At 48.3% G+C, this 17,592-nt stretch overlaps 1 protein-coding gene across 7 annotated transcripts in view; it reads left to right on the top strand.

Annotated features, from left to right (window-relative positions):
* Positions 1–17,592, top strand: part of RIMS3 (regulating synaptic membrane exocytosis 3) — a 48,782-nt gene that overhangs the window by 21,386 nt on the left and 9,804 nt on the right. For 5 of the 7 annotated variants that reach the window (XR_014054861.1, XM_081493965.1, XM_081493964.1 and 2 more), the window contains 6 exons: positions 411–576; positions 943–1,190; positions 6,622–6,763; positions 13,107–13,219; positions 16,408–16,509; positions 16,847–16,986. Coding sequence is in view for 6 of the 7 variants with exons in the window: in XM_081493965.1 (XP_081350091.1) it covers positions 974–1,190; positions 6,622–6,763; positions 13,107–13,219; positions 16,408–16,509; positions 16,847–16,986 (714 nt within the window). In the remaining variant the exon portion in view is untranslated. Of the gene's footprint in view, positions 1–407; positions 577–942; positions 1,191–6,621; positions 6,764–13,106; positions 13,220–16,407; positions 16,510–16,846; positions 16,987–17,592 lie in introns of all 7 variants that reach the window. The other 2 variants (XM_081493966.1, XM_081493963.1) reach the window with 1 other exon arrangement.

A 17,592-nucleotide genomic window follows, 5' to 3' on the forward strand; every position in this document is an offset into this window, starting at 1 on the left:
GGAAATAAGCAGATAAAAAGCAGTGTACAAAGATCCTTATTGCAGTGCTGTTTAAAAGACAGGAGAGAAAGGGAAAAGGATAGAAATGAGAAAGCTGGACTTGATCTAAGCAGTAACTGTATTGGAGTATTTTAATTATACTGCCTCTATACAATGGAACATTATGGTGGCATTTAAACATTTCTACAAAATGTTAATGACACTGGGAAGGTCTTGTGATATAACATTAAGTGAAAAATAGCAGGATAGAAAATTGTATTGGCTGGATGAGTTGTTATTTTTTAAAATGTGTAGAAAAGAGTCTGGGAGGAAATAGGTTAAAATGCTTGTCGTGGCTGCCTCCCAGTCATGCAATTAAGAGTGATTTTTCCTGCTTCTTTACGCTTTTATGTCCCACTCCCTTCAAGCAGGAGGACCCCTTCTGCAGTCTGCCTGGCTGGAGCCACATTTGTTCTCTCTGCTCTCATTACTGGCTGTGAAAACAACAGTCACGCCTGCTGAATATTTACGCTTTGCCTGACACGGTTCCAGGCACTTTCATCTGCGCTAATTTAATCCTTCCAACAATCCTATGAGGTAAGTGCTTCCGTTTCTCATTTTGCTGAGGTGTTCACTGAAACCCCGAGATGTTTGGTCACAAGGTCACACAGCTAGTATGTAGAGGCCCTTGGAATTTAAGAGTGGGTCACACGACTGCACAGCCTCCACCTTCACTGCCAAACCAGGTCGCTTGTCAGGGCAGCCACATGCTGATGAGAACAATCCCATTGATGGAGCCAGATTCTTTGCACACCTTTTACACAGACTTGTTCATTTAATCCTCGCGACCTCAGAGAGGCTGAGTGCCTTGCCCAAGGTCACATAGCTAGGAAGGGCTGTTGCCGAGGTCGAGTGGCCCGGGGTCTGATGTGGGACCCCTTTCTCTCTCCCCCTCTCCCACAGGGTTGCCTGAGCTCCTGCCGCCCCGTGGACCATGTTTAACGGGGAGTCAGGTCCGGCCTCGGCTGCGGCCTCCAGGAATGTGGTGCGGAGCTCCAGCATCAGTGGGGAAATCTGTGGATCCCAGCAGGCTGGGGACAGCACTGGGACTAGCACTGCCAAGAAGCGACGCAGCAGCCTCGGGGCCAAGATGGTAGCCATCGTGGGCCTGACCCAGTGGAGCAAGAGCGCGCTCCAGCTCCCCCAGGCTGGTGAGGCCGTGGGGCACCCCACGCTGGAGAGGGGCACCTCACCTTGAGGTCACAGGGCACCCAGGGACTGTCCTTGTGGGTGTACACTCCCACCCCCACAAACACTTAATGTCGCACTACCATATACCAGGTGATGTTCTGGGCCCAGTCTTTGTCCTGACTCACTGACTCCTCATGTAACTCTCTGAGACAGGTACTGAAGTACAGAGAAGGGAAGTAAGATGCCCTAATCTGCACAGCTAGTAGGTAGTGGAATCTGGATTCAAACCCCAGCATCGGGCTTCTGAGCTCATGCTCCCAACCTTTATACTCTGCCGCCTCTATACACAGATTTACCCACTAATCAGCAATTTTTCATTATACAGCCATTGTGTTCCTAACACCGTGCTCAATGACACTGCCACTTCACAGACACATCCAGGAGATTCAGTCTCACCTGTAATGTCTGAGTCTCTTAAGAACAAATAGCCGCACACGTATGTTACAATCCGCAAGAGAGACACACACATGCAAAGACACGTGCCCTGCATAGTCACATGACTAGAACACTCAGTTGCTCAAAAAAGCTACCCCTACTGCCAGGAGAACACAGAACATTCGTTCACACTAAACATGGTCACAATAAAACCAGTTGTGCAGATCATACACAGTGCTCTGTATACAGATGCGCAGATCCAGATCGTGGAAGCACAGTAACATGCATGTACCCTCAGTGGCCCGTGGTCACAGAAACACATCACATGTATGTACACACATACCTTACGAAGCTACATTCACACACTACCTTAATAGCTACCTCCTGATAAATACATTATACTTTCCCAAACAGCTGGTGGTAGAATCCCACTTATGCCCAGACTGGCGGGTAACCCACCTCATCACACGCTGTCAGCCCTGGAGCTCACGTCACAGAGGAGCCAGCCCTCCCTCCCCACCAGGACCTCCTCCCTTGGTGGCATCAACCCAGACACCAGCTGGTTTTGTTTCAAAATCTCTTCCTGCTTATTTTGCTCAGAGTAACAACTTCCCTAAGAAACCTTCAAATAGGCAGCTGGATGGGGGTGGTGAGGGGGTGGGGGCGCCAGAGGATCTGGGGAGAATGCTCCTCGAGACTCCCAGTTGGGGTTGGGGGTGGGGGGATTTTTCCAGGCCTTAAAATAGATTTTTACAAAGCCCTCCACAGGAGCATGTGGGATGGTCTTTTCCAGCAATCAAGCTGCGATGTGGTTTCTGGCTCAAAGAAATGCCAGACGGGAAGGGGGCTTGAGATTATTATCAGTATCCCTGGGTGGGCATGGCCCCTGTGAATGTGCCTGACACTAAGGGAGTAGGGGAGATGGGGATCTAAGAATCTAGGAGTTGGACTAGGACAGGACCAATGGGGTGAGATTAAGGTTGGGAGACTAGATTAGGACAGTGGAGGAGATATTGGGCCCCAGGAGTCTGGCTTTAGGAAACAAGCCCTGCTGATCTCTGGCTGAATCAGCTGATTCAGCTTTAGACCCAAAGGTCTCTTCATGCCCAGATGATTTGGAGAGACAGTGTTCCAAGGCCAGAGCAAGTGCCTGAGTCACTGAGAGACATGTCAGTGGTGTGCCTGGGACTGTCCACCTACCCAGACTCCACAGTCAGCAGGCAGGGAGAGCAGACACCAGGATGACCTCCAGCCTTGTGAAGGAACAATCAATGATGGGGCTTCTGGGTCACTTGTCTCTGCAGTGTGCAAGGGCATGGCTGGAGGCCTGGGTAGGGGGGCAGGGGAATTGGCCACTGCCCTTTTAACTGAAGGCCTCTGTGAATCATCCAGTTGCCAAATGTCAGAGCAGAAAGGGGCCCTGGAGACCCTCTGGTCTGGTGTACTCATTTCATTGATGAGGCATCTGAGCCTGGAAAAGATAAGAACTTTAAATTGACCTTCAGAGAGACACCCTGTCATTTACTACCTGGGCAGCTTAGGGAAGCTGCTTCACCTCTGTGAGCCTGCTTCCTCATTTATAGCATGAGGACAATAATACATGCCTTGCTGAGTTGTCCAGGAGACTGAATGAGATAGGATATGTAGAAGTACCCCCACCTCTTGCCTGACACATAGTAGATACTTGGTAAATTGTTGGTTATTATTACTGATGGTCACACAGTAGGGCCAAAAAAGAAGTGACTTCTTTAGCCACCCCTTGCTTGTAGCATACTCCCCTCCCATCTACAATTCCTTGTCCCTGGTTTTTTTTCTCCCAGGCCTTGGAGTTGCCAGTGTCCCAGTTTAGAGCCCATCCTCCTGGATGGGACAGTCTGGCCACAGAGGGAGGTATGGGGCTGATCACTGTGGGCACTGGCTCTGGAAGCTCTGTTCTGGGGTAAGATCCTAGCAGCGTGACCATGCTGCCCCTGCCGGGATGGCCCAGTTCCCTGAAGGGCATGGCTGTGTAAAGGGGGGACAAACTCCTCTCTGGGACCCAGTCGTTTGGGTTCTGGGTTTGCCCACCCCAGAATCTTCCATACCTCTTGTTGACTTGAGCCTCGCCCATTCCCTCCTCTTCATTTCAAAGCCTGGATGATTGCACCAGCCTCCCCTCTAGTTCCCCTGCTTTTTGCCTGTTCCTTCCATTTTATTTTCCTCATGTTGTCCTAGAATGGCCTTCCAAAAACTCACCCTGAAACTTTAGAGGACTAGTCCTGGCTCTCACTTGAGGGACCTTGAGAAACTCACTTTCCCACTGGGCCTCTGTTTCTTCTGTAAAATGGAGGTTAAAAGTCTGTCTCCCAGCTTCCTTCTAGATCTAACATTCTTTAGGTTGTGGGAGCGGAGAGGAAAGTGAGGTCAGAGCTTTGGGTTCCCAGGGCACAAGTGGGTTCTGGCCTGGCCTTTGGCTGGGTCCACATAGGGCCATCTTTGGCTATTCTTGCCTTTGATCAAAAGGAGCTTCTCTTTTCAGTACCAAGGACAGCTGCTGCCTCGCTATGGGCTCTGGACTCTGGACCAGGGTGGGACAAGGGCTCAGGATCATTCCAGGAGATCCTCTGGGGAGTGCTGTTGGAGGCTGACTTCCTCTTCCTTGTTTGTGGTGGGATAGATGGGATGGTTCCTGGAGTCTGTTGGTCCCCAAGGACCGCAGAATTGTTGCACGCACCTTGGTCCAATTCTCTAGGGAGAAAGGCTACATAAAGTTACTTCCTAGATCAACAGGGTTCAGATACTGGACTGGTGTGAAACCAGTAGAGGAATTTTCACTGAGGTTGTAAGACCTTCCTTCCCACCCAGAGATGTAGAACTTAATCTCTGCTGAATCACATCTCAAACCAATGTGGAGTTGGTGGAGGGGAGTGAAAAGTAGCACATCAGTGGACTGGGAGTCAGTGGGCCTAGGTCTCACTCCAATTCTGTGAGTGCCTGGACTTTAGGGTCCTCATCTGTGAAATGACAGGAGCATTTCAGGATTCTGTAACTCCCCTAAGCAGGAGCTCACAGTAGGTCAGGCAGCTCAAACAAAGTAAACTTCCTTCAAATAGGTCAAAGCTTTCCCAAGCTCTAGAAGTGAGCGGTTTGGGGTCATGAGTAGTAAGGCTCTGACCTCAGCTCAGGGTATATGTCGGGGGAATTTGAGGTGAAGGAGGATAAAGTGTGGCCCCCACAGACCCTTCTGTCTTCTAAGTGGATTAGAGGGGCTGTGGCAGTTAGGAGCAAGGGACAGGGCAAGTCTCCTCCACCTACAATTATTGCCCAGTCCTGTGTGTGGTGGGACACACACCATTTGTGGATTTGCATCTATATATATGATTGAGCAGATGGGTTCAACTCCTAGTGCTGTGGTGTGAAGGTCACATGCATGTGGCAAACTATGTCATGTGTACATATGACAAAGACTTGGTGGGACCATTTGTAACTGTGTGACTGATATATGAACATAACACATGACCTTGTATGTGAGATTACTGTATAAATATATGTGATTGTTGGCAGTGTGTGTGTGTGTGCCTGAGTAAAAGAAATGCATGAGCTAATATGACTGTGTGAATATGTGTGTGTGTAAGAGACACAGACACTTTGATGGTCTTATTGATTCCTGAATAGTAGCTATTCCAATATCCCAGAAGCTAGGGAGGTTTCAGAGAAGACATTCCTCCTTACCAGCACCCCCACTCCCAGTCCCCCATCCCACTCACTAGTGATGCTGCCCCTCTCAGCCTTTCCTCTCCCAATGAGACTTCCTGAAAAATAAGTGGGGCAAAGCAGGAGGATAAAGTCCCCGTTTTTCCCAGGCTGGGGTCTTGAACATCCTTTCCCAACCCACCGCTGGGTGTGAGTGGGAATCGCCAGGGTGACCAGCTCGACCTTCCCAGTGCTTCTGTGCTGCCTGCCTCACCCTGGCCTCTCCCCATCACTGTAAGCAACTCCACTCTTAATTTGCCTGGGCCTCTAACCAGTGACAGCAAAAGGTTCCTTTGGTACAGGCCCTCTCTGAGTGCCACCACTTCCTTCCCCATCAAGCTCCTCAGGCATACAAGCTCCAGGAGGGGAAGTCCCTGCAAACCCACAGACTGTCTTCTGCCCCCTCACTGCCCCAGCCCTGCCCCCAGGAGGAGAGAGTGTCTAGAGGGACCACACTGCAATGCTGAGGAGGTTGCCATGGAAACCAGGCAGGATGGTATGCTGCTCAGAGAAGCAAAATGTCCCATGTTCCTTGCAAGACAAAAGAGGGGGGTTAGAGATGTCGAGCACCCCCCCCAGACGGGAGGTACAGAGACACTGGGGGTAAGCTCTCAACACACAGCTTCTGAGGTTCTTCTGTAGACCTCTTCCTCAAAGCCAAAATCAGTTCAGGTCAACCTAGCAGTCTCTCTCTGACTTCTTTCTCTAGTGGCCTCTCCGCACACAACCCCCTCCACATTCACAGCCACATTGACAATGGGTGTTAGTTTGCAAGTGGCCAGAGTTTGCATGGATTTTTTTTTATAGGACCTGTGAAGGTTTCACAGAGGTGGTTTGTGATCTCCAGGAGTGATAGGGTTCATGAGAGTACCTGGAAAATGAAAAACAAATCTGAGAATTCTGGAGAAGGCAAACTTTCCAGAAGAAGAAACTTAACCCTTTGGGGCAAGAGCTGAGATTGAGTGGGAAGATGTGGGTCAGGGCATCCTGGTGAGGATGAGGCTGAGGGACAAGGGCTGAACTCAACTGACTCCCCACCCATAGCCCCAACATCTCCACTCTGCCTTCAGCCATCCTTCTCATCTGCTTTGCATCACTGCACTGAGCAGGACCAGAGGTCAGGCTGTGGGCTGGCTCTAGAGGTCATCTCAGCGTTGCCCCTGCGTCCGGTCAGAGCCCTGCCTATCCTGCCCCCTCCCAAGAGGTTGACTTCAGCAGTGATCTCAGAGAAGCCTCATCAGCAATCTGACCTTCTTCCCTCTCTGTGCTTTGGGGGGGTCACAGAAGGGGCCACCAAGAAACTGCGCAGCAACATCCGGCGGAGCACGGAGACGGGCGTTGCCGTGGAGATGCGGAGTCGGGTCCCTCGCCAGGGCAGCCGGGAGTCCACAGATGGGAGCACCAACAGCAACAGCTCCGATGGCACGTGCGTTCAGCCCACCCCCACCGTGTCCCCACCCTCCACCTGGGTCCTCTGGTCACCGGGGCAGGGTTGGAAAAGCTGGCTGGATTTGCAGGCCAGATACCTGAGTTCTTCCGTACTCCTGCCTCCCCTGGTCCCCATCCCGTGGACACCAGCTGCCTGGGCCCCAGTCTTCCTATTGCTCCTGGCTGCTGTTCCCCATCAGAATACTCCAGTGGCCCAAGAGCAGCCCATCCCTTTGGTATGTTTCATGCCTCCCACCTCCCAGGACTTACACACCCTTCCACTCCAGAGGAGAGAGCTAGAAAGGAAAATGGGCTCCTAAAATCTTAAATGCAAAGCATCTGGTACAGCTCAAATGAATGGCATTCTCACAGGTGGACTTACTTGGAGCTTAGAGAAGGAATTTGGACTAGATTGGTGTTTTTCAAACTGGGTGGTGACTCACAGGCAGGAAGTCAAATCAGTTTAGTGGGTCAAAACCAGCATTAGAAAAGGAAATAGAAAATTCAGGTATATGCTATGGAGGAAGGAAGTTACCTGGTGAACTTCTTTTTGTATATATAGATGCATGTAGGTCTATGACGGTAAATGTATTTCTTACAAATGCATATGGATTGCAGTCAAAAATTTGAAAGTCTCTGGGTTAGATATTCCCTTGATGTCTTCAAATCTATGAAATGATGGATATATGACTAAGATTTCCTGAATCAGCTTCATTTGGTTCAGTTCAGTCGCTCATTCGTGTCCGACTCCTTGCAACCCCATGAACCGCAGCACGCCAGGCCTACCTGTCCATCACCAACTCCTGGAGTCCACCCAAACCCATGTCCATTGAGTTGGCAATGCCAGCCAGCCATCTCATCCTCTGTCGTCCCTTTCTCCTCCTGTCCTCAATCTTTCCCAGCATCACGGTCTTTTCAAATGAGTCAGCACTTCGCATCAGGTGGCCAAAGTATTGGAGTTTCAGCTTCAACATCAGTCCTACCAATGAACACCCAGGGCTGATCTCCTTTAGGATGGACTGGTTGGATCTCCTTGCAGTCCAAGGGACTCTCAAGAGTCTTCTCCAACACCACAGTTCAAAAGCATCAATTCTTTGGCACTCAGCTTTCTTTATAGTCCAACTCTCACATTCATACATGACCACTGGAAAAACCATAGCCTTGACTAGACAGACCTTTGTTGACAAAGTAATGTCTCTGCTTTTCAATATGCTGTCTAGGTTGGTCATAACTTTCCTTCCAAGGAGTAAGCATCTTTTCATTTCATGGCTGCAATCACCATCAGCAGTGATTTTGGAGCCCCCCCAAATAAAGTTTGTCACTATTTCCACTGTTTCCCCATCTATTTGCCATGAAGTGGTGGGACCAGATGCCATGATCTTAGTTTTCTGAACGTTGAGCTTTAAGCCAACTGTTTCACTCTCTTCTTTCACTTTCATCAAGAGGCTTTTTAGTTCTTCACTTTCTGCCATAAAGGTGGTGTCATCTGCATATCTGAGGTTATTGATATTTCTCCCGGCAATCTTGATTCCAGCTTGTGCTTCATCCAGCCCAGCGTTTCTCGTGATGTATTCTGCATATAAGTTAAATAAGCAGGGTGACAATATACAGCCTTGACAGACTCCTTTTCCTATTTGGAACCAGTTTGTTGTTCCATATCCAGTTCTAACTGTTGCTTCCTGAGCTGCATACAGGTTTCTCAAGAGGCAGGTCAGGTGGTCTGGTATTCCCATCTCTTTCAGAATTTTCCACGGTTTCTTGTGATCCACACAGTCAAAGGCTTTGGCATAGTCAATAAAGCAGAAATAGATGTTTTTTCTGGAACTCTCTTCCTTTTTCAATGATCCATCGGATGTTGGCAATTTGATCTCTGGTTCCTCTGCCTTTTCTAAAACCAGCTTGAACATCTGGAAGTTCACGGTTCATGTATTGCTGAAGCCTGGCTTGGAGAATTTTGAGCATTACTTGACTAGTGTGTGAGATGAGTGCAATTGTGCGGTAGTTTGAGCATTCTTTGGCATTGCCTTTCTTTGGGATTTGAATGAAAACTGACTTTTTCCAGTCCTGTGGCCACTGCTGAGTTTTCCAAATTTGCTGGCATATTGAGTGCAGCACTTTCACAGCATCATCTTTTAGGATTTGAAATAGCTCAACTGGAATTCCATCACCTCCACTAGCTTTGTTCGTAGTGATGCTTCCTAAGGTCCACTTGACTTCACATTCCAGGATGTGCTCTAGGTGAGTGATAACACAATCGTGATAAGGCTCAATTATTTCAGAATTCTATGGCCCTATTATTTGAGATTCTATGATCACATCTCACTACTATGCCTGCTTCTGTGAATGCAAGTAACTGCTTGGATTTATCTTACCATATGCAAGGCATTGCTGGCTCTTCAGATCAGGGCCTCTTATTCTGTGATCTACCAGCCACTATCAGGCAAAAAACAGTGTCTCAGTCAATACAGTAACCCTCAGGGATGTTGGTGCTACCAGTATCTCCATTTTACAAGCGGAGAAACTGAGGCACAGGAAGAGGGTATAGCACCTTCCCAAGGTTACAGCTATAGTGTGGTAGCAGAGTCAAGTTTTGAATTAAGGACATTTGACCCTGAAATCTTTGTTCACAATTTCAGCACTGTCTGTACTAAGCTCCTGAAATTCTGTGACCTCAAGAGTTATATTTCCTTTTGTTGTTATTCTTTCTCTTTTTAAAAAAACTGAAGTATAGTTGATTTACAATATTATGTTTCAGGTATATAGAAAAGTGATTTGGTGATGTATATGTATACATCTACATTATTTTTATGATTCTTTTCCATGATAGTTTATTACAAGATATTGAATGTAGTGCCCTGTTTATATTTTAATATAGTAGGGTGTATCTGTTAATCCCATATTCGCAATTTATCCCTCCATCCCTCCCCTCTGGTAACTATTATGTTTGTTTTCTATGTCTGTTTCTATTTTGTAAATAAGTTCATTTATACTATTTTTTAGATCCCACAAAATAGTGATATCATATGGTATCTGTCTTTCTCTGTCTCACTTAGTTCACTTAGTATGATAATCTCCAGGTCCATCCATGTTGCTACAAATGGCATTGTTTCATTCCTTTTTATGGCTGAGTAGTATCCCACTGTATGGGGATACATTATATATATATGGATAAATATATATATTTATGGATATATAGTACACCCACCTTCATTATCCATTCATTTGTTGATGGACATTTTGATTGTTTCCACATCTTGGCTATTGTGAATAGTGCTGCTTATGAACATCGGGATCATGCCTACTTTTTTTTTTTGAAATGTACACACTATATTTATTTATTCACTTTATTATTTATTTTTGGCTGCACTGGGTCTCTGTTGCTGCATGCGGGCTTTCTGTAGTTGCAGTACAAGGGCTTCTCATTGCAGTTGCTTCTCTCAACACAGGCTGTACACACATGGGGTTCAGTAATCGCAGCACAGGGGCTCATTAGTTGTGACTCTTGGACCCTAGAGCATGCAGGCCTCAGTAGTTGTGGTCCATGGGCTTAGTTGCTCTGCAGCACAGGGAATCTTCCAGGACCAGGGATCGAACCTGCGTCCTCTGCATTGGCAGGCGGGTTTCTAGCCACTGCGCCACCAGGGAGGTCCATCATGCCCGCTTTTGATTCTGTGTGGGATGAGTGCCTAACCATGGGAATACTGAGTTAAAAGGTGCTCCAGTGTTCTTGTGTCCAACTCGGATCATCGAAAAAGCAAGAGAGTTCCAGAAAAACATCTATTTCTGCTTTATTGACTATGCCAAAGCCTTTGACTGTGTGGGTCATAATAAACTGTGGGAAATTCTGAAAGAGATGGGAATACCAGACCACCTGACCTGCCTCTTGAGAAACCTGTATGCAGCTCAGGAAGCAACAGTTAGAACTGGACATGGAACAACAGACTGGTTCCAGATAGGAAAAGGAGTCTGTCAAGGCTGTATATTGTCACCCTGCTTATTTAACTTATATGCAGAGTACATCATGAGAAACGCTGGGCTGGATGAAGCACAAGCTGGAATCAAGATTGCCGGGAGAAATATCAATAACCTCAGATATGCAGATGACACCACCCTTATGGCAGAAAGTGAACAAGAACAAAAAAGCCTCTTGATGAAAGTGAAAGAGGAGAGTGAAACAGTTGACTTAAAGCTCAACATTCAGAAAACTAAGATCATGGCATCTGGTCACATCACTTCATGACAAATAGATGGGGAAACAGTGGAAATAGTGACAGACTTTATTTTGGGGGGCTCCAAAATCACTGCAGATGGTGATTGCAGCCATGAAATTAAAAGACGCTTACTCCTTGGAAGGAAAGTTATGACCAACCTAGACAGTATATTAAAAAGCAGAGACATTACTTTGCCAACAAAGGTCTGTCTAGTCAAGGCTATGGTTTTTCCAGTGGTCATGTATGAATGTGAGAGTTGGACTATAAAGAAAGCTGAGTGCCGAAGAATTGATGCTTTTGAACTGTGGTATTGGAGAAGACTCTTGAGAGTCCCTTGGACTGCAAGATCCAACCAATCCATCCTAAAGGAGATCAGCCCTGGGTGTTCATTGGTAGGACTGATGTTGAAGCTGAAACTCCAATACTTTGGCCACCCCATGTGAAGAGTTGATTCATTGGAAAAGACCCTAATGCTGGGAAGGATTGGGGGCAGGAGGAGAAGGGGATGACAGAGGATGAGATGGCTGGATGGCATCACCGACTCAATGGACATGAGTTTGGGTAAACTCTGGGAGTTGGTGATGGACAGGGAGGCCTGGCGTGCTGTGGTTCATGGGGTCGCAAAGAGTCGCACACGACTGAGCAACTGAACTGAACTGAACTGAGTGTTCTTGTGATGAGAAATATTTCATCGTATACATATAATCATAAGTTATGTTCAGTAAACTCCCTCTGGGCCATTGATATGCCTGAGACCGAAGAAGTGAAATAACTTAGCAAACTTGCAAGGTAACTTTTGGTTCTACTGAGGTGATGACTTTTATAATCAGCCTGTGTTTTACAGGTCTGTGGAGTTTTGAGGCAAGTACATGAATCAAGACTGTCAGCTATTCATTTAACTTTTTTCAGATCCCACAATCCAAAAAATGTGATGTTAGACTACTGCTAACTCTGGCCAATAAAAATGGATGGGCCTCAAAGCCCCTTCCTAGGAAGTGAAGACTGAGCCTGGCAAGGGAGAGACACAGGACCTTCTGATTAGTCTATGCAGGCTGTCTCCTCTTCCTGCCTGTCTCTGGCCAAAGGGGACTTAGGCCAAAGGGTCCAACAGGGGATTGCTTCTGGGACAGCCTTTTCTCTCTCGAGGCAGGAGCCTGGGCTGTCCTATGAGACCTGGGAATATCCTGTGGTCCATTATAGCCTCTGGGCAGTTCTGGGCCAGCCCTCGCTCACCTGTCCTTTCTCTGCTGGCTATACCCCAAACCTCAAGCCACCTCAGGCTACATCTAGGCTTAAGGACATGCAAAACTAGCACATTTCCTATGATGGTCACACCAGCTGCTGCAATAACTGCCGCTGATCGTTTCCTATTTGTCTGGAACTTCTGCTCCCTCTGCCCTAATCCTCACCAACACCCTGTATGAGTTGAGTGTCAGCTCTGTTTTGTAGGCAAGACAAGTCTCTTACCTCTTGGAGCCTCCATTTTCTCATCTGTAAAACTGGATTATAGCTCCTGCAACCCACAGTGGTTGTGCGGATGAAATGATACCCATTTGGAGCATGTAGTACACTGTTGGCATCTGGCCAACTTTCAATCACTGTCAGTTTTTCTTGTTACTGTTTCCACCCACAGCCATGGACCACCCCCCCTCCCAATCATTTGTCATTAATCTCAACCCTGTAATTGTGTTATTTCGGTCTCAGTTGCTGTTTAGGGCGCCACCTGACATTTCTGACTTGGATTTCAAACTCATAGTCAATTCAACCTCTGTCCTTGGAACTTGCTCCAGGCATTGAAATATCTGACCTTTGTCTCTGGTTCTTGGCATTAACACCCCTAGTGAGGACACAAAGTATCTAGCAAGTCCTGCCTTTTCAGGGTCAACTTAGAAATCCTAGCGCTTGAAGATTTAATATCATGATGGTTAGTCTCTTTGCTCAAGTGACATCAAAGTCTTTTTCTGTAATATGCAGAGATGAACAGTTCTTTTTGTCTCCAGTCACAGTGGTATACTTTCAGTATGTCCAGGGGAGATGGGGGCACAGAGGGAGTACCCAGTGCCCCAGGGACAGCGCTACTGCATCTCGCCACCCAGATGCCCTCGCATACCCCTCTGCCCCCTTCTCCAGGTTCATCTTCCCCACCACCCGGCTTGGGGCCGAAAGCCAGTTCAGCGATTTCCTGGATGGGCTGGGACCAGCCCAGATTGTGGGGCGACAGACGCTGGCAACACCGCCAATGGGTGAGTCTTCTTCTTTTATTTATTATCTATTTTAATCTCGGCTGTGCTGGGTCTTCACTGCTACACATGGGCTTCCTCGGGTTGCAGCCAGTGGGGGCAGCTCTCTATTGCAGTGCTCGAACGTCTCATTGCAGTCGCTTCCCCTGTTACGGAGCACAGGCTCTAAGGCTCTCAGGCTTCCATTGTTGTGGCACGTGGGCTTAGTTGCCCCGAGGCAAGTGGAGTCTTCCTGCACGAGGGATTGAACCCAGGTCCCCTGCGTTGGCAGGCAGATTCTTAACCATTGGACCATCAGGGAAGTCCCGGGTCAGTCTTCTTAAGGGCAGGGTGAGTAGGGCAGTGGTAACCACGCAGAACAGGTGAGCTCATCGGGGGCCCCACATGAGGCAATACAAGCCGCTGAAAGGAGCCCTCACTCCAGCTCTTATGCCAGTGAGGAGGCGTCAGCATAGCGAGCCTCAGTCCCTCCCACAGCAGAGAGGAGAGGGGTTCCAGCCCTTCTCTGCTGGCCACACTGCAGCAGCTTTTCTGGCACATTCCCTCCCTCCCATCACCACTCTCACCCACTCTCTCACCGCCTACTATGTGACCGGCAGTGCTAGTGCCAGGCATAAGATGGTGAACAAAGATTATCATGGCATCGACGTCCACAGAGTCTGCTCTGTCACTGATTCTTTGTGGGACCTTGGGCATGTCACATCCCTTCTGTGAGCCTTGGTTTGCTCATCTGTAAGATGGGAATAATAATGCCTGCCTTAGTTCTGCAATCTGAAGACAATTTTTTGAGTCCCTGTTTGATGCCTTGCATGAAATATTTCATTTACGCCTTAGGAACTGTGTCTTATTTGACTTGTTACTTCTAACAGTGCCTGGCACCTAGAAGCCTTTTAGTAATTTTCTCATCCCTCCTCTCTGTAGCTAGCAAGTACTCCCTACGGTCTATTCTTGGTCCTCTTAGCTGCAGTTCTGGCTCCTTCCCCCTCTCCCTCCCTCAGATTCTGGCTGTGTTGGCTTCAAGCAGCAGCTCCCAGGCTAGCTTCCCCAGAGATGCCCGCTCGCTTCCACCCCTCCCTCCCCATCAGTCTGACCTGAGCAGTGTCTGACCCAGACGTCTGCACTCAGCCCTCACATAGACAGTGTCTAACCTTCGACCTCACAGCAAATGAGAAAGTTGAGTGCAGACAGTGCCCTGCTGTGACCATGCAGTGGAGCTGACATTCCATTCCAGGCCAGGACTCCTCCCACTGCACTGCCCTGTCTTCCTGGAAACGGCTCACACAGGAGCCTTTGTCTACTGGAAGAGGGGTCCATAGGGACCCTCAGAGGGTAAGTGGCAGTTCCCATCTGGCTCTTGGGTGGGATTTGGCTAATTCCCAGTCCTTGCTTTCAGGCTTTTAAGGGCCTGGAGAGTCTACTTTTTCCAGCTCTAGGCCCAGCCAAGGGCTGGGAGGTGGTGAGAAAAACCAGCCACTTGCACAGGCTTATGTGCCATCGCAGCCTGAAACACTCGTGTTTGGCGCCCCCTGGTGTTCTAAGTTGGGAAGGACAGGCTTGCATTGGCTCTCCTTGTTGGGAATGTTCCAGTGAGAGTTAAGATTAATTAATTCCTGAGACCTCCCCCTCCCCATTCCCTATGGGGAGGTCAGGAATAGCTAGAGGGAGAGGGATGAATTGCAGGATGTCTCCTGAAAGTCATAAGTCCCCATCTTCCAAAGTATGCAAATACACAGTTGAACCCAAAGTCTGGCCCATTTTAATTTTTCTGCATCAGGCTTATGATTCTGAACCCCCCTTTTTTTTGGCCACACAGCATGCAGGATTTTAATTCCCTGACCAGGAATCAAACCCATACCTCTGCAGTGGAAGCAGAGTCTTAACCACTGGACTGCCAGAGAATTCCCTCTATACCCCTTTGAAGGACGTTCCAAGTGACTAGCAAAGATGGGCACAATAAAGGACAGAAATGGTATGGACCTAACAGAAGCAGAAGATATTAAGAAGAGGTGGCAAGCATATACAGAACTATACAAAAAAGATATTAATGACCCAGGGAAACAATGGAAACAGTGACAGACTTTATTTTCTTGGGCTCCAAAATCACTGCAGATGGTGACCGCAGCCATAAAATTAAAAGACGCTTGCTCCTTGGAAGAAAAGCTATGACAAACTTAGTGTATTAAAAAGCAGAGACATTACTTTGCAAACAAAGGTCCGTCTAGTCAAAGCCATGGTTTTCCCAGTAGTCATGTATGGATGTGAGAGTTGGACCATAAAGAAGGCTGAACACTGAAGAACTGATGCTTTTGATCTGTGGTGTTGGAAAATACTCTTGAGAGTCCCTTGGATTGCAAGGAGATCAAATCAGTCAATCTTAAAGGAAATGAATCCTCAATATTCGTTGGAAGGACTGATGCTGGAGCTAAAGCTCCAGTACTTTGGCCACCTGATGCCAAGAGCCAACTCATTAGAAAAGACCCTAAAGCTGGGAAGATTGAGGGCAGGAGAAGGGGATGACAGAGGATGAGATGGTTGGATGGTATCATTGACTCAATGAACACGAGTTTGAGCAAGCTCCAGGAGATGGGGAAGGACAGGGAAGCCTGGCATGCTGCAGTCCATGGCGTTGCAAAGAGGTGGACATGACTGAGCAACTGAACAACAACTCTGTACTCCTGGGACATCTCCTGCCTTCCCCCCATCCTTTATCAAGAGTGGGAACAGGCCCTCGTTTATAGGGCGCACTTCATGGCCTGGGCAGTCTCGTATCTCGTATATTCTTTAAATATCTGTTTGACGTTTACTTAGGGGAGTAGCTGATGGCCACTGTGTAGAAGGTGAAGACATCTATTGAGCACACAGCCTCCCCTGTCTTCCTGATACAGAAATCTGTCCCCAAACTTGCTATTCTGCTCAGTGAAACAGAGCCCCCTCCCTTCTCCCAACCCAGCTTACCTTTGTAATTCCCTAAGCAGAGCCCTGGAGGGTCACACCCCCACCCCACCCCAAGGGCCCTATCAAAACATTTCTCAACTGCTTTAGATTGGCCTCTGGAGAGCAGCTCCAGCACATGCAGTTTTTGTCCATCTTGTGCCCTTTCAGCGCTGGAGCATCCTCTGCAGACTGCATGCTGTGAGCCGGGCTGCCCCTTGGTCTAACTCTGCCTTGACTGTCCCTCTTCTTCCTTGCAGGAGATGTGCACATTGCCATCATGGACCGGAGTGGCCAGCTGGAGGTGGAAGTGATTGAGGCTCGGGGCCTGACCCCCAAACCCGGCTCTAAGTCCCTCCCAGGTGAGGCAGAGCAGCTGGGGGAGGGATCTTGGAAATGGGGTCCTGCCAGGGAGGGATTCACAGCTGAGGTCTGGGTGTAGCAAGTCCTGGCTCCCCATTACCCTAGTCAGTATTCTCAACAGTGGAGTCACGGATTGTCTGGAAGGCCAGTGGCGGGGGGGTGGGAGGGGAGGACGGAGGAGTTGGTATTTGGGTCCATCTTCTCCACTTGCTATCCACTGGTCAGCTCCTCCTGCTCACCCTGCTCCCCTCCAGGATCACGTGGAAGTTAGGGGGTGGGGCAGCCCCAGCAGTTTCCTGGGGACCCCTCCCCATCATGCTCTCTTCCATCCCTCAGCCACCTATATCAAGGTTTACCTACTCGAGAACGGGGCCTGCTTGGCCAAGAAGAAGACAAAGGCGGCCAAGAAGACCTGTGACCCCCTGTACCAGCAGGCTCTGCTCTTTGACGAAGGACCCCAGGGCAAGGTGCTGCAGGTGAGCGTCACGCGGCCAGGGGGCGGGGCAACTCTCAAAGACTGCAGACTGTCATTTAAAATTTATTTATGGTTTATCCTGTACCTGTACTTTAATACCCTTTACCCATTTTTTGTTACCACCTAGTGAGGTGTTATTGCCTCCTGTTGATTCATAAGGAAACCAAGGTTTGGGGGGATAACTCGATTGCCTCCAGGTTGCACAGCTGGTAGGTAGAAGCAAGTTTTATTTTTTAAGATTTTTTTTTTTTGATGTGGACCATTTTTAAAGTCATTATTGAATTTGTTACAATATTGCTTCTGTCTTATGTTTTGGTTTTTTTGGCCAAGAGACATGTGGTATCTTAACTCCCCAGTCAGGGATCTGACTTGCACTTCCTGCATTAGAAAGCAGATTCTTAACCACTGGCCCACCAGGGAAGTCCTCTAGAAGCAGAGTTTGATCACTGCCTTCTTCCACCTGGTGGTAATGCTTATCATCCCATTGTGATCCAGCAGTAGAACGATAGCTGTGGCCCAGGGCCCGGACTCTCAGCCTGCTTCCCGCTCTGGAAGCCTGTCATCCTGGATGCTAGGAGGCTCTGGATGTCAGGCCCAGGTTCTAATC

This window comes from Giraffa tippelskirchi, chromosome 5 (assembly GCF_054371585.1).
Source record: "Giraffa tippelskirchi isolate mGirTip1 chromosome 5, T2T-mGirTip1v1.2.pri, whole genome shotgun sequence".
NCBI lineage: Eukaryota > Metazoa > Chordata > Mammalia > Artiodactyla > Giraffidae > Giraffa > Giraffa tippelskirchi.